Source organism: Microcaecilia unicolor, chromosome 4 (genome assembly GCF_901765095.1).
Source record: "Microcaecilia unicolor chromosome 4, aMicUni1.1, whole genome shotgun sequence".
Taxonomy (NCBI): Eukaryota; Metazoa; Chordata; class Amphibia; order Gymnophiona; family Siphonopidae; genus Microcaecilia; species Microcaecilia unicolor.
In genome coordinates, this window is record NC_044034.1 from 9,976,055 (window position 1) to 9,997,844 (window position 21,790).

At 49.0% G+C, this 21,790-nt stretch overlaps 1 protein-coding gene across 2 annotated transcripts in view; it reads right to left on the minus strand.

Moving 5' to 3' along the window:
• Positions 1-4,691: 4,691 nt before the first annotated feature.
• LOC115468295 (E3 ubiquitin-protein ligase TRIM39-like) overlaps positions 4,692-21,790 on the minus strand; it is a 37,501-nt gene continuing 20,402 nt past the window's right edge. The window contains exons 6-8 of one of the 2 annotated variants that reach the window (XM_030199923.1): positions 21,307-21,312; positions 20,701-20,730; positions 4,692-5,320 (exon numbers count right to left, since the gene is read on the minus strand). In XM_030199923.1, the coding sequence (XP_030055783.1) occupies positions 4,794-5,320; positions 20,701-20,730; positions 21,307-21,312 (563 nt within the window). In that variant the 3' untranslated portion in view covers positions 4,692-4,793. The remainder of the gene's footprint in view (positions 5,321-20,700; positions 20,731-21,306; positions 21,313-21,790) is intronic. The other variant, XM_030199924.1, reaches the window with a different exon arrangement.

The following is a 21,790-nucleotide window of genomic DNA, read 5'->3' on the forward strand; positions in this document are numbered from 1 at the left end:
TTGTATTGATACTATGATAAGTTACAGATAATTTCTTTATAAACATTTCAGATTGGCAATCACGGGCAAGGTGTTGGTAGCGGAAAACGAGAATCCAGACACTGTGAGGCTTATTTTCGAAAGAGAAGGGCGCCCATCTTTCGACACAATCAGAAGATGGGCGTCCTTCTCACAGGGTTGCCCAAATCAGGATAATCGAAAGCCGATTTTGGGCGTCCCCAACTGCTTTCCGTCGCATGTCAGGCGTAGTGAAGGTGGGACTTGGCCGTGCCTAACACATGGCATCCTCGACCCATAATGGAAAAAGGGCGTCCCTGACGAGCACTTGGCCGAGTTAGTCCCCCTTTTCTTACGACCAAGCCTCAAAAAGGTGCCTGAACTGACCAGATGACCACCAGAGGGAATCAGGATGACCTCCCTTACTCCCCCAATGGTCACTAACCCCCTCCCACCCTCAAAAACAACTTAAAAATATTTGTGCCAGCCTCTTATGTTCTACTGGTCCACTGCAGCAGTATGCAGGTCCCTGGAGCAGTTTTAGTGGGTGCAGTGCACTTCAAGCAGGCGGACCCAGGCCCATCCCCCCCTACCTGTTACACTTGTGGTGGTAAATGTGAGCCCTCCAAAACCCACCAGAAACCCACTGTACCCACATCTAGGTGCCCCCCTTCACCCATAGGGCTATGCTAGTGGTGTACAGTGGGGTAGTGGGTTTTGGGGGAGGGGGTTGGGGGCTCAGCACCGTGGTAAGGGAGCTATGCATGTGGGAGCTTTTTCTAAAGTCCACCGCACTGACCCTTGTGTGCCCAGTTGGTGTCCTGGCATGTCAGGGGACCAGTGCACTACGAATGCTGGCTCCTCCCACAACCAAATGGCTTGGATTTGGTCGTTTCTGAGATTTATTTGTTGCATTTGTATCCCACCTTATCTCACCTCTTTGCAGGCTCAAAGATGGGCGTCCTCGGTTCCATTATCGCTGAAAATGAGAAATGACCAAGTATAAGGACGACCATCTCTAAGGTCAAACCTAAATTTCAAGATTTGGGCGTCCCCAACCGTATTATCGAAACGAAAGATGGACGCCCATCTATTCGATAATACGGGTTTTCTCCGCCCTTCACGGGGCTGTCCTGCGAGGACGTCCCCAGGAAAACTTGGGTGTCCTTTTGATTATGCCCCTCTGTGTGAACTAAGCTTCAGAGCAAAGGCGATAATGGCTTGCGACTCTTCTCAAGAACCAGAAGCTCAGCACTGTGAAGAAAATTCTCAATGTGACTGCAAAATTCTGACAGATCGTTAATAGTATTGTTTGAATTATTGTATTGTACTGTTTACTGTGTTTTATCTCAAACATTTTTAACGTGCAAAATCGCTAGGTGTAATGCTAAAATGTCAGTAACATCAACATAGCTCAAGATAATTAAATGTTGTTTTATATAGTACTAGCTGTTAAGCCCGTTAAAACGGGCGAGTATTGATATGTTCTATTTGATGTCTAACTCTCTCCCTCCCAGCTCCAAGGCCCAATTCCCTCTCCCAGCTGCAAGGCCCCCCGCCCTCCCTCCTTCCCTGCCAGCTGCAAGGTCCTCTGTCCCTCCCTCCCAGCTCCAAGGCCCCCCTCCTCCCAGCTCCAAGGCCCCCCTCCGTCCCTCCCTCCCAGCTCCAAAGCCCCAGTCCTTCCCCCCTCCCCTCCCAGCTCCAAGGCCCCCCGCCCTCCCTCCCAGTTCCAAGGCCCCATTCCCTCCCAGCTCCAAGGGCCCCCTCCATCTCTCCCTCCAGCCAGCTCTAAGGCCCCTCTGTCCCTCCCTCCCAGCTCCAATGCCCCTCCCTCCTCCCAGCTCCAGGGCCCCCCGCCCTCCCTCCCAGCTCCAAGGCCCCCCTCCTCCCTCCCAGCTCCAAGGCTCCCCTCCATCCACCCTCCTATGTCCACCATTTCTCCTGCCCTCCCTCCATCCCCCCCCAAGATTGCCGCCGCCTCTCCCCCCCCCCGAGGTTGCTGCTGCCCCCTCCACCCGGGCCAGGCCCTCTCCTCTCATTAAACGTACAGCGCCTCACCTCCGAAACCGCAGCAGGCAGATCACCCCCGTCGCTTTCTTCCCTGCCTGTGTCCCGCCCTCGTGTGATGTAACATCGGTGAGGGCAGGACACAGGCAGGGAAGGAAGGCCGACGGGAGCTGACCTGCCTGCTGCGGTATCGGCACTGTAAGTTCAATGGAGAAGACAGGGCCCGGCCCGGGTGAGGGGGGCCGGCGGCGACGGGTGGGGGGAGCGGTAGCGACCTTGGCGGTTCCCTCCCTCCCCTTCCGTGTGGTGCACTCCTCAGTTTCCCTCTCTGTTCCGTCATCACGTCTTGACGCGGGGGGGGGACAGAGGGAAGTCTCTAGTGCGCATTTATATGTTTGATGATAACTAAATAAATAAGTACAATTTCTCATTGAAATTCGAAGCGGTTGCTGAGAAAACTGCAAAAAACTGTAGGGGGGGGGGGGGGGTTCCTTTTTTTGCCTGGAACTGTATTATGTAGGATCGATTGCTTACTTTTCATTACATTGGATTATTCTCAATAATTATCAGGTGAATTTAATCTTTATAATATGTCCCAGATGGAAAAACAGGCTGTTTCGTATTTGCATTGTCCTTATTAGGGTTCCATCAAACTGTCCAGGTCCCAAGTCATGAGAAGAGCCACATCAGATCTGGTGTTTATAATACCAGAGTTGAAGGATTCTCCGATTATTGAGTCATTGTCAGTGTGGTCTTGGGAAGTATGACTGCTCCTATTATTCTCTCTGGAGGCAAGGGAAAGCTGTTTTATTCCCAGTGGCCTGCTAATTCTATAAACCGCTCACATGAACATTTTACATGGAGGGAGGCCAAAATCGCAGGACACGGAGGGGAGGGCAGGGCAGAGGAGAATCGCTGCACATAGATGGGATGGGAGAGGGAAGAATTGCTGGATATGGAGGGGAGGGCAGGGGAGAGAGGAAAAGCAGAGGGACACTCCAATGCACTGTACATCACAAGCAATGGGGGACAGGGCAGAGGCGAATCGCTGGATATCGATGAGATGGGAGGGAGGGGAGAATTGCGGGACACGGATAGGAGGGGAGGGGAGGGCAGAGGAGAATCACTGGACATAGATGGGAGGGGAGGGAAAAATCACTGGACAAGCAGGGAAGGACAGGGGACATGAGAAGCAGAGGGACACTCCAACGTACTGTACATCAAAAAACCCCCCACTTCCAACACCATAGAGAAAACAATCCCATCCCTACCCACACATCACATTCCTCATTCTACACCCTTCCCAATTATTCCTTATTATCACAGCACATTTGTCCTAACGGTTCCTTAAAAACATAATCGCCACTACATTTTGACGAAATGGCTTTGTTGCACTAGTAGTATAATATGAGGGACAGAGATTGGATCAGAACCTGTGAATGTGAGGTGAGGTTTCAATTTAACAGTGAGAGTGACAGAGATGGGTTTAGAGCCTATGAATGTAAAGAGGGGTTTCAATGACATAGTGAAAGCAACAGATGGTGAATAAATAGTGAATAACATGAAAACCTACAGCTCTATCCTCTGGGGAATCAATAATCATGAGGTATGTTAAGTAAGACTGTAAGCTCAGTAGGACAGGGACTCATTGTACTTCTATGTATTGTGAGGGGTCTGAAGGGAGACTAGCTCCGGTAGGATCAAAACCCCTACTTCCCATTGCATGTCCTCCTCCACCCCGGGTTCCCCAGCTGCTGCTCACTTCCCTTGATCAGAGCTCATTTCCCAATCATTCACTCCTCCCTCCATTTCCTGAGAGTCCTGTGGTGTCCCAGTGGTTTCTGGGGATGGTAGTTCCTTTCCCTAACTAGTGGTTTCACTGGCGCTTTGGCCACTAGAGGGCAAACATTTTGTCTAGAAGGAGTTAGCGAAGGAGTGTCATTACATTTAAAGGGAAAATGTCTTCCCCTGTCCCTGTTTTGATCCTACCGGAACTAGTCAGCCAGCGAACCTTGACGTACACTCCAGGCATGGAGGAGTGGCCTAGTGGTTAGGGTGGTGGACTCTGGTCCTGAGGAACTGAGTTTGATTCCCACTTCAGGCACAGGCAGCTCCTTGTGACTCTGGGCAAGTCAACTTAACCCCTCCATTGCCCCATGTAAGCCGCATTGAACCTGCCATGAGTGGGAAAGCGCGGGGGTACAAATGTAACTAAATAAAAAAAAACATTATATAGACAATTTTATGGTTTCAAACTCTGAAAGTTTTTCTGGTTTCCACCTTTACAGGAAAGAAAGAAATCCTCAAACTTTAATATTTCTGTGGCAGTGTATCGATTTGAACATGTTAACACAAATCAGAAAAATCTTCCCACCTCTCACAATCCTGCCAGAGACTTCAGATTAAGTGGTCCTTTTAATAATCTGCGGTAAAAAGTGGCCTGTGGTAGTGTAGGCGTGGGATTTGGGCACGCGCAGAATTATTTTTCAGTGCACGTAGAAAAGAAATGCAAAATCAAAATTGCTGCACACCAAAAATTACTGCAAGTGCCACGCAGTAGTCGGGCAGTAAGTCTATTTTGGTGCACGTTGTGTGTGCGTAGATGCTTACGTGGCCTAGTAAAAGGGGCCGTCAGGAAATAAATCAGGAAAGCAGCTGGATTTTATGAAATCATAAGGAAGAGCAGCAGAGCTTCCCAGATTTATTTGTACATAAGAGTTTGGTAACATAACTACAAATTGTCAAGCAGAGAGAGAGAGTCTGGGAATGTTATTCCTGAGTCCTGCCATTTAATTCCAGGCTGGTACCTGGCGGATTCTCAAAGGAATTTCAGAAATAGTCCTGAAGAAAGGTCGGAGTTTCCCTGTGAAGGTGTCGGTGAAGGTGAAGAGATGAGATTTATTATCTGCATCATAAAACGAGACCTTTCCTGCCTCATAGTCCAGCAGAATCCCCACTGCCCGGAGGAACTCACTCAGGGGGAGCTGGGTCTCAGGGGAGGTGAGGGCAGAACATCTCTGTTCCTTCCACAGCCTCACTGTCCAGAATCCTTCCCCAGGTGACAGTGTGATCACCCCCTTCCTCCTCACAGAGTCTTTACACACTCCCAATGTCCAGAAAGGATCATCCCCCACCTCCACCTCCCAGTAACGTCTCCCTGAGGTGAAGCCCTCTCTCCCCAGCACAAAGGGATAAGCATCAAATCTCTGAGGAGTGTCCGGCACTTTCTGTCTTGTGTTTCCCCTTCTGACACTTTTCCCATCTTCAGACAGGGCGAGATCAGGACCAGCAGTTTCAGGATCCAGAGTCACATTTACTGCAGAGAAGAGACACATTAATAAACATGAGCAAACGCTTCTCATTAGCTTATCACACACCCACCACTAACCCTCATTGGCTGGTTCTTTAGTCAATCACTTTTTCTATGACAGGAGCTCTGCTACTGGCTATTATCACCTTCCTGCCTCATAGATTAGACTCATCTCATAGGATATCAGCTTTTCACTATTCCCTATTGGAATCAGTCTATTCATACCAAGGAGGTTGGATAAAAACAGGAGATGCGATGACGTCAAAACATTGAAGCCACTTAGGTTAATCTATGTTTCCCTTCCCCCCACTCAGCCGTCATCCCCGTACTCTCAAAACAACGCAAATATGAGCTGCTGCATCCTCCCTGCCATTCTTTATTCTTGGTGGCGTTTTTATTTAATCTCACTTATTGTAACCAGTTGTAGAAATTGGTAATGTGTTTACCTGACTGCTGAGAGACCGGGGGGGGGGGGGGGGGGGGGGGGGGGGGGGGGGGGGGGGTTGCTAGAGGTGTCCTGAGTTGCTATGGAAATATTTAACCATAGAGACTCCTGCACATGAGCAGAACATACCATAGGGATTTGCACTGACACCTAAGATTTGAAAAGTGCTAAAAATAAGTTTTAAAAGTATTTACATTAAATCTAATTGCAGAATTTGGGTGTTAGGAGATGGGATTGATATGCTATGTACTCAAATTTGTTTAATTCATATGCAAATTAGCCCCATCCTTTGCCCCCCCCCCCAAATGAAACAGTCAAACTATGCCTATGCCTGGGAGGGGGGGGGTGATGCACGTTTACCGGTGTTATTTAGTCAGAGCTCTTTTTTTTTTTTTTTTTATAGTTCAACATTTTTATTAGTGACAAAACATATTGCACCATTTGTACAGAACTTTTCAGTACATATTCAACGAATTATATACATCTTTAAAACTATAACTAGAGAATGCTGTCTGTCAACCTTCTTTTCGTATTTTCTCCCCTCCCCGCCCCTCAGTCATCACAACACTTGTTTTATTGGGATTGCCATTTGTCCAGATATCTGCTAATGTGAGAAGCTCTGCCCCAATCTTCACATGTTTTCCTTTACCATCATACAGTTGTAAACAAACATATACCTTACATCTTTTCCCTTCCTTTGTTCTTCAATAAGAAGTTTTTAATGATTCCTCTCCGGTAGCTTAGCTCCCTTTTTAACATAGCTCCCAAGTTCCAACCTTATTACCCATTATAAATGTTCCCTTGCCCCCCCCCCCCTCCCTCTTGCTCTGTATGTAATTCCCAAAAGAAAATTCCCCCCCCCCTTTCGGCTTCTTATTTCCCCCCCTTTCCCTTTTCCTTTTAAATAATAATTATCGGTTACCAAAAAAAAAAACAAAAAACACATTTACAGTCTATTCAGTATGAAACTTCGGGCTCTGGATGACAATGATTGTATGTACATTTCCCATATTCCCAGGAACACCTTTCTTCTCTTTGGGGAGGATCCCACCACCCTTCTTTCCTGCAGAAGCAGATCATATAGTCGATTCCTCCAATGCCAATAATCTGGCGGCTCATCTGTCATCCAACCATTCAGAATTAGCTTCTTTCCCAGTATGCTGGCCTTGCGGATGAACTGCCGAGCCCCCTTTTGCGGAACTGCTAATGTTTCATATTGATCTAGCAAGACCCCCAAGGGGGAAAACTGAATTTTTTGCTGCAACACCTTTTCCAAGTATTGAGCTATTTGCTTCCAAAAATTTTGTATTTTGTAACAGTCCCATAGATAATGAAACAGCGTGCCCTCCCCCTGCCGACATCTAGAGCACAATGGATCCGGGACCCCTCCCATATGAAACACCTGAGATTTGGCCATGTATGCTCTGTGTAAAATTCTATATTGACATTCTCTCAGATTCGCATTTCCTGTCATGGAGGGTATTCGTAACACCAGTTTCCGGAAGTCCACTTGCAAATTAGGCTGTTTCAAATCTCGCGCCCACCTCTGCTGTATTCTACCAGTTTCCTTCTCTCCTCCCAGCTCCCACAAAGCTTTCTGCAACCCTGAGACCGATAATCTCTCCCCAGGCACAGAAGCATAGAATTCTCTAACCCTACGTCCATGTCTTCCTCCCAGCTGTGCTGAGTCTAAAGAGCGAACGTAATGCGCTAGCTGACCATATGCAAATGTATGGCTGTAATCTATTCCTACTCCCAAGGCTCCCAATCCCAATAACTGTCCCCGAGAATCAAGAACATGCTCCAGCCTTGTAATACCTAATTCTGCCCATCTGAGAAACACTTTATTTTTTGAACCCGGTTTAAATTGGGGATTTCCCTGTAATGGAAGAAGATCTGACATCTCCACTCCTAGCCCCCAGCTCTTATTTAATTCCTTCCAAATCTCTCTAATGGGTCTTAGCAGCACGTTATTGCCCACCTGACTAGGCAGAGCCGTCCCTGGGCATTGCAGCAAGTAATATAGGTGATAGGGCTTAAAGTATTCCTGTTCCAACCTCCTAGGTGTAAAGTCCTGCCTGTCTAACAACCAATCTCCCAGGTGTCTCAGCAGGCAAGCTTGGTTGTAGCGACGAAGGTCCGGAAGACCCATCCCCCCTTCCTTCCACGAGCCCATTAGTGTTTTCAAGGGGAGCTTAGGTTTGGAATCCCTCCATATGAACTTCCTTACATACTTATAAATCCGATTTATGTCCTTATTCTTAAGCTTCAATGGTAGCACCTGAAAAGTATAGAGCCACCTTGGGAACTCAACCATTCTAAACAGGTGTATCCTCCCATGTAAAGTAAGTGGTAAAGCTTTCCATCTCCCTAGTTGCTCCTTCATAGCGTCTACTAGCCTGGTTATGTTGGTCTGATATAGGGCCGTAGTTTGCATGGTAATCCGCACTCCTAAATATCGAAGAGACTCCACTTCCCACTTCAAAGGGAATGCGCCTCTCCATATCCCTCTCACACTGTCATTAGTCGCCAATGCCAAAGATTTCGAGTAATTGATCTTAAATCCTGAGAAATCTCCGTACTCCTGGAAGAGCTCTAACAGAGCCTCTAATGAACGTTGGGGCTGGGTTAGGTGCACCAAGATGTCATCTGCGAAAGCAGAGACCTTAAACTCCAACTGTCCCCACTTTACCCCTGTCACCTCTGGATGGGCAATAATTTCTCTAATCAGGGGATCTAGAACCAAGACAAAAAGCAGAGGTGACAGAGGGCACCCCTGTCTAGTACCTCTCTGAATTGGGAACAAGTCCGACCTCTCCCCATTTATCCACATGTAGGCCTGTGGGTTCGAATACAATGCCCCCACCGCCGTTCTAAATGCCCCCTCTATCCCCATTTTCTTCAAGACCTCAAACATAAAGTTCCATACCACTCGGTCAAAGGCCTTCTCTGCGTCAAAGCTGACCAGCACAGAAGGCCTTTTCTGGGTCTCCACTGTCTCCAGGGAGGCTAGTAGTGCTCTTATATTACTTGCCACTGACCTACCTTTTACAAAACCTACCTGAGGGGAGGCTACCAAGTCCGGAAGCACCTTAGCTAACCTATTGGCCAATATCTTCGCATAGATTTTTATATCGCAGTTCAACAAAGATATTGGCCTATAGGACCCCACTTCCCTCTCATCCCTACCGGGTTTTAATAATACTATTACTTTCGCCTCATTTAGCCGATCTGACAAGGTTCCTGATATTATCATGTCATTGAAGAGGTTAATCAAAGGACTTGTCACTTGTTCCTGCACTAGTTTATAAAAGGCCATACTAAACCCGTCTGGTCCCGGCGCTTTATGTATTTTACTTTGCTGCAATGCCAACATCAACTCCCCCTCCTCTATAGGACTATTCAATGCTTCCAATTGCGTCTCTGAGATCCTAGGTAGCTCTTGGTTAGTCAAATATACCTCGCTATCCGGGACTATATCTGACGGCATCTCATATAATGCCTTATAATAGTCCCGAAATCTACCTATGATCCCTTCAGTCTCCCTGATTATCTGCCCTCTTCCATCTTTAATTTGTAAGATCCTTGTGGGTCCCTTTTGCCCTTTTACTAGCCTGCTCATCAGAGTACCCGCCTTATTCCCATACTGGAAGAGCTGGTGTTGATAGTAAATTTGTGATTTTCTGGCCCTCTGGTGTAGTAATTCGTTTAACTCCCTTTGAGATGCTAATAATGCTCTTTTCTGTTCTTCCTTTATATTCTCTCCAAATCGCACCCTCCTAGCTCTAATCTCTTTTTCCAGGCGGAGGATTTCTTTGTCCCTCATTTTCTTAGCTCGGGCCCTATATGCTATTATCTCCCCTCGCATTACTACTTTTGCTGTTTCCCAATATAAACTTGTTTGCTGTTGGTGGCTCCTATTATGCTCCTCAAATTCCTTCCACTTTCCCCTTATATATTCCTTAAAATGCGGATCCCGGTATAATTCAAAAGGGAATCTCCAATTACTCCCTCCTCCCCAATTTACAGACACCTGCAGCTGTATATATATGAGTGAGTGGTCCGATATTTCGCATGGCCCTATTTCTGCTGCTGGTATATTTGCAAATAGGCCCCTAGAAACTAAGAAGTAATCAATACGAGATTGTGTCAAATGCGCCCTGGATGTATGCGTATAATCTCTGTGTGTCGGATGGAGTACTCTCCATATGTCAATCAAGTCCAAAGTCGAGCAGAGAAAGGGCAGGCCTCTACCACCGCTGCTTGGTGGAGCAGTCGCGGAACTACTCCTGTCCATCTGGGTATTATATACCAAATTAAAATCTCCTCCAAGTATAATATTGCTCTCCTGAAAGGGGCTCAACAGTTCTATTAGAGTTTTGTAAAATTTGTGATCAAAGATATTTGGTGCATACACATTGCAAAAGGTGTATCTATTACTTCCGCATTCCACTTCTGCCAGCACATATCTACCCTCCTCACTTCTTTTGACCGACTTTATTTGTATCTGTAACCCTTTTCTAAACAACATTAACACTCCCCCTTTTTTCCCCTTCGCCGGGGACCCCACCACCTCCCCAACCCAACCTTTCTGAAATTTACTATGTTCCGCTGCTGTTAAGTGTGTTTCTTGGAGGAAGACTACGTCCGCCTTATGCCGCTGCATGGCCTGCAGGACTTTGGTTCGTTTAATGGGTGAGGAAATCCCCCCCACGTTCCAAGAAACTAACTTAATCGTTCCCAGATCGCATTCTTATCTACATATCTGCGTTCCATATCTCTTATAGCTGAGGAGGCACCCCCCAGCCCCTGGACGCCCCCCCCTTTTCCACATCTACCCACTTCTTGCCACCGCCCTCTCAATTTTTCCAAAACTGTAAAAAATTTTAAAACAAAAGAAAACTTAATAACTAAAAAATATAAACCCCTTATTTTCCCCTTCCTCCCTACCCTGTCCCCTTTCCTTCATGCTGCTCCCGAAGGACCAGACTTCCGTTCTCGCGAGAGAACAGGTCACGCCCCTGTCCCCCCTCATCCCCCCATCACCGTCTTCCTTGTTATGCTGCCGTTCCCCAAAACTACTATATTTTATCTCTCAGTTACTGATAACAGATATGACCAACTTTTGCTTGTAACAGATATAATTAACATGCTAAACAGCTTCAAACTTTTAACTTTTCTTTATACTGTACCCAACTTATGACTCTGAGTGTTCATCATATTTGTTCTCAAATGTCCCTGCTTGGCTCAGAGTTTTTCTCAACTATCTTTGATGCGAGTCCAAGTTCCCTTTGTCTCTGGGTAATCCACTGTGTCTCCCACTGTCTTCTTCTTCTTTTTATTCCAGCCCTTCTTGGCAGACTGCTCTCTTTATGGGCTTCTCTGATCTCTTGCTTGTGCCTGCTCACTCTCTTCTCCCCCGCATTCCAACATTTGATTGACAAACTGTGAAGCTTCTACGTGTGAGCTAAAGACATGTAGTCTGCCCTCATGCTGTATTCTTAATTTTGCTGGGTACATCAGAGCAAATCTGGCTTTCTTTTCATAGAGGCGTTTGCATACCTCAGTAAATTGTCGACGCTGGGCTGCAACTGCGGTTGAAAAGTCCTGAAAACAGAGCACGCTCCTGCTTTCATATGAAATCTTGCCTTTACTCTCCATTCCCTCAATATTTCTTGTTTATGTGCGTAGTTAAGGATTTTACAGATTACTACTCTTGGCCTCTCCGTGCTCTGTCCTGCTTTCCCCAGCCTGTGTGCCCTCTCTATTTTCAATGCCTTCTCCAGCTTCGGCATATTTAACACTTTGGGCAGCCATGCTTCCAAAAATCCCGCCAGCTCCACCTCTCGTATCGTCTCTGGCAGTCCGATCAGCCTAAGGTTGTTTCGTCGCGATCTGTTTTCCAGATCCTCGACTTTTGCTTCCAACTTATCCAGCCTATCTTTCAGGTCTTTTTGCTGGTTTTCGTTGTGCTGACACTGATCCTCTACATCTGACACCCTCTGTTGAAATCCCGTCAAATCGGTACGCAGGCTTTCCAGTTTATCGTCCATCTGCCCAATCTGATCTGATATTTTCTGAAGCTTTCGGTCTACCGATACCTCCAGCAGCGCTGAAACCTCAGCTGCTATTTCTGCCGCCCAGGCTGAGCTCACGGACTCGCCAGTCGTGCCGATCTCCGCCATTTTGCTTTCACCCACGCGGCTCCGGGCTCCCTCTTTCCGAGTTGTTTTTGCGGCCATTCCGACCGTCTTACCGGTTGGCGTTACAGCTGCTTATTGCGTGGGTGTTCCGGTTTCAGCTGTTGCTTTTTGTGGGGTCTGTATCGATTTTTGACGGCGATAGGGGAAGTTGTTACCCGAGGGGACTCAGAGCTCTAACGAGCGGCGTCCTCCCCGTCGCCTAGCATCACGTGACCTCCAGAGCTCTTTTTTTTTATTCAATATTTTGGGTGGAAGAACAGTGGATGGAAGATGTTATTTTTAATACTCAGATTTTTTTTTGTTTGTTTGTTTCAAACCACTCAGGGGGTCGATATTCAAAGCAATTTAACTGGCCAAAACTGGCTCCTGACCAGTTAAATCATTTCTTCGTGCTAACCACTAATTTTCAGCACTGCTAAGGTGTCCCTAAAATCAGCCCCTCCAAATGCCATGTATACCCTAGAGGAAAGGAGGAACAGGGGTGATATGATACAGACGTTCAAATATTTGAAAGGTATTAATCCGCAAACGAACCTTTTCCAGAGATGGGAAGGCGGTAGAACGAGAGGGCATGAAATGAGATTGAAGGGGGGCAGACTCAAGAAGAATGTCAGAAAGTATTTTTTCACGGAGAGGGTGGTGGATGCTTGGAATGCCCTCCCGCGGGAGGTGGTGGAGATGAAAACGGTAACGGAATTCAAACATGCGTGGGATAAACATAAAGGAATCCTGTGCAGAAGAAAGGGATCCTCAGGAGCTTAGCCTAGAATGGGTGGCAGAGCTGGTGGTTGGGAGGCGGGGCTAGTGCTGGGCAGACATATACGGTCTGTGCTGGGGCTGGTGGTTGGGAGGGGGGACTAGTGCTGGGCAGACTTATACGGTCTGTGCCGGGGCTGGTGGTTGGGCGGCGGGGATAGTGCTGGGCAGACGTATACGGTCTGTGCCAGAGCTGGTGGTTGGGAGGTGGGGTTGGTGGTTGGGAGGCGGGGATAGGGCTGGCCAGACTTATACAGTCTGTGCACTGAAGAGGACAGTACAAATAAAAAAAGTAGCACATATGAATTTATCTTCTTGGGCAGACTGGATGGACCGTGCAGGTCTTTTTCTGCCGTCATCTACTATGTTACTATGATTACAATTTATAAGAAATTACTACTCTACCTGTGAAAGGTTATTCTGTTATTATCAGTGCTTTTTTTGTAGAAAAAAAGGTGCCGGTACTCATTATGGGCAGGGTCACCACATATGGCTCCACCCCTATGATAACCACACCCACAATAGCCACACCCCTTATACCAGCCATGGTGCATATAAACAGACATCATTGAAAATAATATACTAGTATAGGAGAAAAAAATAACGTGATTTTTTTTTCATTTTAAATAATTTCTGTAAGCTTTTTTACAGCTCCAGTATACCCAATGCAAAATAAGACAGCAGATGTAAATTCTCAAATTGGACATATTCCAAACACTAAAATGAAAGGTAAAATTATGTATCATACCTGATAATTTTCTTTCCATTAATCATAGCTGATCAATCCATAGACTGGTGGGTTGTGTCCATCTACCAGCAGGTGGAGATAGAGAGCAATCCTTTTGCCTCCCTATATGTGGTCATGTGCTGCCGGAAACTCCTCAGTATGTCGATATCAAAGCTCCATCCGCAGGACTCAGCACTTAGAGAATTACACCCACAAAGGGACACTCTGCCCAGCTCACCACCGCCGAAACGGGGGAGGGGAATTAACCCAGCTCATCCCCACACAAGTGGGGGAGGGGAATCCGTCCAGCTCATCCCCGTGGAGCGGGGGAGGGACAACACCCCGCCGATGCGGGGGGATCTGGCTTATCCTGCAACCGCAACCGCGGGAGGAGCTGGCTGACCCTAACACCGCCGAAGCGGGAGGGGTACAAAGCTGCCCTACAGCCGCACGAAGCGGGAGGGAGCGCCGGCAGAATTTATGTCTCAATCCAGCCCCGAAAACGGAGGGGAGAGGAATGCAGCAGCTCACTGTAACACAAACTCGTCTCAACTCTTGAAGAATCCAATTGAAAAAACTTGAACACGAAGTCCTCCTGAACAGGAACTGAAGACTAAACTTGAACCTGAAATGCAACCAGAATATAAACAGTACAGATATCTGGGAGGGGCTATGGATTGATCAGCTATGATTAATGGAAAGAAAATTATCAGGTATGATACATAATTTTACCTTCCATATCATCATGCTGATCAATCCATAGACTGGTGGGATGTACCGAAGCAGTACTCACCCAGGGCGGAACATAGAAATCCCTGACCGCAACACTGAAGCTCCAAACCGGGCCTCCGCCCGAGCAGCCACAGTCAAGCGGTAATGCCTGGAGAAGGTATGGGCCGATGCCCAAGTTGCCGCCCTGCAAATCTCTTCCAAGGAGACGGACCCGGCCTCTGCCATCGAGGCCGCCTGAGCTCTAGTGGAGTGAGCCTTCAGCTGGATAGGCGGCACCTTCCCCGCGGCCACATAAGCCGCTGCAATGGCTTCCTTGACCCATCTTGCCACTGTAGGCTTAGCAGCCTGCAGACCCTTACGAGGACCTGCAAACAGGACAAACAGATGATCCGATTTCCGGAAATCATTGGTCACTTCCAAGTATCTGATGATGACTCGTCTCACATCCAGATATTTGAGAGCAGAGTACTCCTCTGGGTAGTCCTCCCTACGAAAGGATGGGAGACAGAGCTGCTGATTCACATAGAAGCGAGAAACAATCTTGGGCAGGAAGGAAGGCACTGTGCGAATAGACACTCCTGCCTCAGTGAACTGTAGAAAAGGCTCTCGACATGATAGTGCCTGGAGCTCGGAAACTCTTCTGGCTGAAGTGATAGCCACCAAAAAGACTGCTTTCAACGTCAGGTCTTTCAGAGATGCCCTCGACAAGGGTTCAAAAGGCGGCTTCTGCAAGGCTCTTAGCACCAGGTTGAGATTCCACGCAGGCACCACTGAGTGCAGAGGAGGGCGCAGGTGATTAACTCCCTTGAGAAAACGCACCACATCTGGCTGCGAAGCCAGGGAAGCACCCTTCAGGCGGCCCCTTAAGCAAGCCAGAGCCGCTACCTGGACTTTAAGGGAACTGAGCGACAGGCCTTTCTCCAGACCTTCTTGCAGGAACGCCAACACTGAAGAAATCGGAGCAGTGAAGGGAGAAAGTGAGCCTGCTTCACACCACGCTGCAAAGGTACGCCAGACCCTGGCATAAGCAGTAGAAGTAGAGCGCTTCCTCACTCTCAGCATAGTGGCAATGACCTTGTCTGAGAAGCCCTTCTTCCTCAGACGCTGCCGCTCAATAGCCAGGCCGTAAGGCCAAAGGGGGAGGGATCCTCCATCACCACGGGACCCTGATGTAACAGGCCCTGCTCCACTGGCAGCCGCAGAGGGTCGTCCACTGAGAGCCTGATCAAGTCCGCATACCAGGGACGTCTGGGCCAGTCCGGACCCACCAGGATTATCCGGCCCGGATGCTTTGCCACCCGGTCTAGTACCCTGCCCAACATGGGCCAGGGCGGGAACACATAGAGAAGCTCCTGTGTCGGCCACTGTTGGAGAAGAGCATCTACTCCCAGAGATCGAGGGTCCCGTCCTCTGCTGAAAAAGCGCGGCACTTGGCAATTGGCCGATGACGCCATCAGATCTAGGCTCGGCTGGCCCCAGCGCTTCGTGATGTCCAAGAACGCCTGAGCCGATAACTGCCACTCTCCGGGATCCAAGGTATGGCGACTGAGAAAGTCCGCCTTGACATTCATGACTCCGGCAATGTGGGCCGCTGACAGCTGTTCCAGGTTCGCTTCCGCCCACTGGCATAGATTCATGGCCTCCTTGGCTAGAGGGGCGCTCTTGGTACCTCCCTGGCGGTTAACATAGGCCACAGCCGTGGCATTGTCCGACAGGACCCGTACTGGCTTCAACGCCAGTACCGGGAGGAACTCCAAAAGCGCCAACCGAATGGCTCTGAGTTCCAGGAGGTTGATAGACCACTTTGCCTCTGCAGGAGACCAGAGCCCCTGTGCTGTCCTTCCCAAGCAGTGGGCTCCCCAGCCCGTCAAAGAGGCGTCCGTCATGACGACAATCCACTCCGGGGTCACAAGAGGCATTCCTGCAGACAACTTGTCTGTCTTCAGCCACCAGCTCAGCGCCTTGCGCACTGCTGGGTCCAAGGGAAGGCGCACAGCATAATCCTCCGACACCGGAGTCCAGCGCTGCAGCAGAGAGTGTTGTAGTGGTCTCATATGAGCCCTGGCCCAGGGCACTACTTCCATCGTGGCCGTCATAGAGCCCAACAGCTGCACATAGTCCCAAGCCCGAAGAGGAGAGACTACTAGGAACTGGTCCACCTGAGCCTGAAGCTTGACAATCCGATTGTCTGGCAGGAACACTCTGCCCACTTGGGTGTCGAAACGAACTCCCAGATACTCCAGGGACTGAGTCGGGCGCAGCTGGCTTTTCTCCCAGTTGATGATCCACCCCAGGGAGCTCAAAAGAGCAATCACCTGGTCCACAGCTTTGCCGCACTCTGCATAAGAGGGGGCTCGGATCAACCAGTCGTCCAGATAAGGATGGACTTGTACTCCTTCCTTTCGCAGGAAGGCTGCGATGACCACCATTACTTTGGAGAAGGTCCGCGGAGCAGTAGCCAACCCGAACGGGAGGGCTCTGAACTGGAAGTGTTGGCCCAGGACTGCAAAACGCAGAAAGCGTTGATGAGGAGGCCAGATGGGAATATGCAAGTACGCTTCCTTGATGTCCAAGGATGCCAGGAACTCCCCTGCCTTCACTGCCGCTATAACAGAGCGGAGAGTCTCCATGCAAAAGTGCCGAACTTTCAAGGCCCAATTGACCCCTTTGAGGTCGAGGATAGGCCGTAAAGAACCTCCTTTCTTTGGTACCACAAAGTAAATGGAGTAACGTCCCTTGCCAAGCTGATTTTCTGGCATCGGAACGACCGCACCCAGGCGGATCAGATTGTCCAAAGTCTGCTGCACTGCCACAGCTTTGACCGGAGACTTGCAGGGAGAGAGTACAAACCCGTCTCTTAAGGGTCGGCAGAACTCTAGCTTGTAGCCGTCTCTGATGACTTCCAGCACCCAAGCGTCTGAAGTTACCCTGGTCCACTCGCCCAGAAACGAGGACAGGCGTCCTCCAATCTGCACTGGGCCATGGACCAGGGCCCCGTCATTGGGTACGAGACCCTGGGGGAGGATCGGAGGGCGCACCTCCGGGACGGCGGTCTCTGCAAAAGGAATGCTGCTTGGGGGAGAAGTTCCTCTTGAAGGAAGAGGGGGCAGAGGAGCCCGACTTCCCCGGGCGGTACCGACGGGCTTCCTAAAACCGTCCTCTGGAGTTACCGGGGTGAGCACTGGCCCGAGCCCTGACCTCTGGTAACCTCTTGCCCTTAGATGTGCCGAGATCGGTCACAATTTTGTCCAGCTCGACCCCAAAGAGCAGCTTGCCTTTAAAAGGCAACTTAGCCAGGCGGGACTTAGAGGCGTGGTCAGCAGACCAATGCTTCAGCCAAAGCCACCGCCGCGCAGAGACTGTCTGAGCCATACCTTTAGCCGAGGCTCTCAAGACATCATACAGCAAGTCTGCCAAATAAGTCAAGCCCGATTCCAGGGCCGGCCAATCAGCCCTCAAGGAAGGATCCGAGGGGGAAGCCCGCTGCACAATCGTCAGGCATGCCCTAGCCACATAGGAGCCGCAAACTGAGGCCTGCAAACTTAAAGCAGCCGCCTCGAAGGACGACCTTAAGGCCGCCTCCAATCTTTTGTCTTGGGCGTCCTTTAGGGCCGTGCCACCTTCCACCGGCAACACCGTTTTCTTAGTCACAGCAGTGATTAAAGAATCCACGGTAGGCCAAAGAAAGGCCTCCCGTTCACTTTCAGGCAGAGGATAGAGGCGGGACATAGCCCTAGCCACTTTGAGGCTCGCTTCCGGGACATCCCATTGAGCCGAAATCAAGGTGTGCATGGCATCATGCACGTGGAAGGTTCTAGGCGGGCGCTTCGTCCCCAGCATAATGGCGGAGCCAACAGGGGCTGAGGGAGAGACGTCCTCCTGAGAGGAAATCTTCAAAATGCTCATGGCCTGCACTAACAGGTTGGGCAAGTCCTCTGAGCGAAAGATCTGCGCTGCAGAGGGGTCATCCGCTCCATCCAAGCGGGAATCCGTCTCCTCCAAGGAATCTCCAAAGGACCGTTGGGAGAACCCAGATACGCTGCCCTCATCTACATCAGAGGAGACAGAGTCCTCTAAGGCCTGGAAATCCACCCGAGAGCGTTTACTTCCGGGGGCCTCAACCCCTTTATCAGACAAGGGAGCAGGGGCAGCGTTTTGCATAAGGAAGGCCTGATGCAGCAGCAAAATGAACTCGGGGGAGAAACCCCCCAGACTGTGCACTTCAGCAGCCTGGGCCACAGCCCTAGACGCACCCTCAACCGGCGCTCGCAAGAGCGGGGGAGAAACATGCTGCGCATCCAAAATGGCGTCCGGCGCGACACTCCGCGATGGAGCCGCGCGGGAAGAACGGCGCTTAACTTTGGCCGCTTTTTTGCCGTCGCCCAAATCGAGGGCGGCCATAGTATTAACGTCTCCCACCCCAAGGGCGGCCCAAGAAGAAGCCGTCCGAGCAGAGTGGCCGGCCAAGATGGCGGAGGCGAGCAGCGGGGGATGGGCGTTTATGGCGGGAAAAACCGCCGCACCGGAGGAAGAACCGGGACACTGACCGGCCTCCAAACTGACACCCAACAAGGGCGAATCAGACTTTAAGACCCCAGCATCCCCGCTAGAAGTGCACACGCGGTCCGGGGAGCGATTCTTTGCGCCCTCGCCCTCCGACGCCATAGGCCACGTGGAGACCGATCGGGAAACCCCCTGCCCGCTACAAAAAGGTAAAAATTACCTGCTTCTCGCTCCGAGCTGTAACGAACTGGTGTCCCAGTGAGTAGCTGCAATAAACGTTGAAATAAACGTTGAAATAAACGCCCTTAAGGACGTCCAAAAATTTTTTTTTTTTCCAACGGAGCCAGCGGGAGGGGGGAGAAAAGGAGGGACCTGGCACCACCAGGTTTGCACTTGCTCAAGAAGAGCCCTCAACCCCAGGTACTCAACAAAACCTAAAAATTAGGCTTGGAGACCTAGCCAGAGCTGCTGCTGTGTGTGACCACCACCTGCTGAGATAGAGAACATACTGAGGAGTTTCCGGCAGCACATGACCACATATAGGGAGGCAAAAGGATTGCTCTCTATCTCCACCTGCTGGTAGATGGACACAACCCACCAGTCTATGGATTGATCAGCATGATGATATGGAAATAAAATGATTTTTTCTACCTTTGTTGTCTGGTGACTTTGTTTTTCTATCCACATTGGTCCCAGTCTCTGATTCTGCTGCTCTCTATCTGTTCCCTTAACTCCATTTCCAGAGCTTCCTTTCCATTTATTTCTTTACTTTCCTTCTTTCTTCTTCATTTCTTGCCCTACATCCATAAGTAAAAGCTGTGTCCTCCTCCGTCGAATTGACTGGAGGAGGTATAACGTGGATCCAGCTTTTGTCTATTTTCTCCATCCATGTGCAGTTTTTCTCCTTTCTTCCCTTTCCCTCATCTCCATCCATGTGCATCTTCTTTTTTTCTTTTCACCCCTCCATCCATGTCCAGCACTTCTCTTCTCTCCTCCCCTCCATCCGTGTCCAGTATTTCTCCTCCCTTCCCTCCCTTATATTCATATAAAGCAATAATTCTCTCTCCCCTCTCCTCCATCCAAGTCCAGCATTTCTCCTCTCTCCCCCGAAACCCCTCCATCCATCCATGTCCAGCAATTCTCTTGTCTTCTGCTCTCCTCTCCATCCATTTCCAGCATTTCTCCTCTCTTCCATGCCCTCCCCTCCCACCCATGTGCATCTCCTTCCTGTCTTCCCTCCCCTCCATCCATGTCCAGCATGTCTCCTCTCTCCCCTGCCCTCCCCTCCCATGCCCAGCGATTCTCCTCTGTCCCCTGTCCTCCCCTGTCATCCATGCCCAGCGATTCTCCTCTCTCCCCTTCCCTCCCCTCTGATCCATGTCCAACGATTCTCCTCTCCCCTGCCCTCCCCTTCCATCCATGTCCAGCGATTCTCTCTTCCCTGCCCTCTCCTCACATCCATGTCCAGTGATTCTCCTCTCTCCCCTGCCCTCCCCTTCTATCGATTCTTTCCCCAGCCCATCCTTCTTCTCCACTGCCTGCCTGCCTGCTATGAAGCAATAAAGACTGCAGGCAGCGATTGAGAGAGGCTGGCAGCGTCAGAGTTTCCCTCTGCAAGTCCCGCCTATGGCGGAAACAGGAAGTTGAAAGAAAGTAGGCGGGACTCGCAGAGGGAAGCTCCAACGCTGCCAGCCTCTTTCAATCGCTGCCTGCAGCCTTTCTTTATTGCTTCATAGCAGGCAGGGACTGCTGAGTGGGAGTCATTCACTCACTTGTGGAAGTTTCGGATATTACTTGAGAAAACGGGAGTCTCCCAATGAATGTGGGAAACTTGCCAGGTCTGAACCAGAGGGATCACTCCCTGACCCTGATCAGGGGAAACACACATTGTCTTCTCTATCACAGGGTAAAAATGATCCCTAACACTGGCTGTAGGTGTCTGTATAGTAAAATCACAGTCAAAGGACACATTAGTGGATTTGATGGTTTGGTATAATTATTATATATCAGATTCAGTTACCTGTATATCTGCCAAATTCCATCCACCAATCTGCATCAAAATAAAGATGAACAATGATCAGATCTCAGAGAAGAGAAATAAGTACAATGATATAAAAAATATAGTAGAGGTGAACAATGATTAAAAATGTTAATAGTGATTAATTATGAGATTAAAAATTTTAATCATGCAATTAAGTGCGCTTAATCACAGAATTTTGGGCATTAAAGAATAAAGTTTCAAACAGCCTTCACCCAGTTTCTCTCATGTCCCAATGCCTAACCTTCACCAAGTTTCTCTTCCCCAATCCCTACATTTACTTGTACAGCAGGGCTCAGGCTCAGCGTTGCCTCAAACTCCTTGTCTCCCCCTGCATAGTGATTGGGCTCTGCAGAGAGTCTGTCCATGCAGGGGGAGAGAAGGAGTTTGAGGCAGCTCCGAGGAAGGAGAAAAAATCCCAAGCCCTGCTGTAGACGTAAGCATGGGGGAGGGGTGGGTCAGCATTATAAAAAACAGGCAGCATCAAACAACATGGTATGCGTTAAAATATTAATGCATTAATAATGTTATTAACGCATTAATTGCCCACCCCTAAAATATATAAGTTGCTAACTGAATAAAACTTACCTATTCCTGCAGGATGTGATTTTATTTTGTAAAAAAAAACAACAGAGAGAAAAATGTTAGAGATTTTGAATTACAAAAATGTCCTTCAATGATTTTATAAGTACATTCATACATAAGAACTGCCATTCAGGGAAAGAGTGAAGGTCCATCATGGCCAGTATCCTGTTTCCAACAGTGGTGAATCCAGGTCACAAGTACCTGGCAAAATCCCAAAAGAGTAAGACAGATTTTCTTCTGCTTATCCCAGGAATAAGCTTACGACATAGCAAACACATGACTTCCAGGGTGCAATACAACAAAATAAAACAAGCTTTGCCTTATCACCCATTCCTTCTTCAGGTTACACTCAAATAGGAGTGACAATAGACAACGCAAGGTCATTGTTGCTTTCAGCAGAACTGATGGTACAACTGTTATAAAGTAAGAACGTGACATTATCCAGCCCATATTCAGCCCACGGCAGTCACCAGTTTTTATGTTTAAA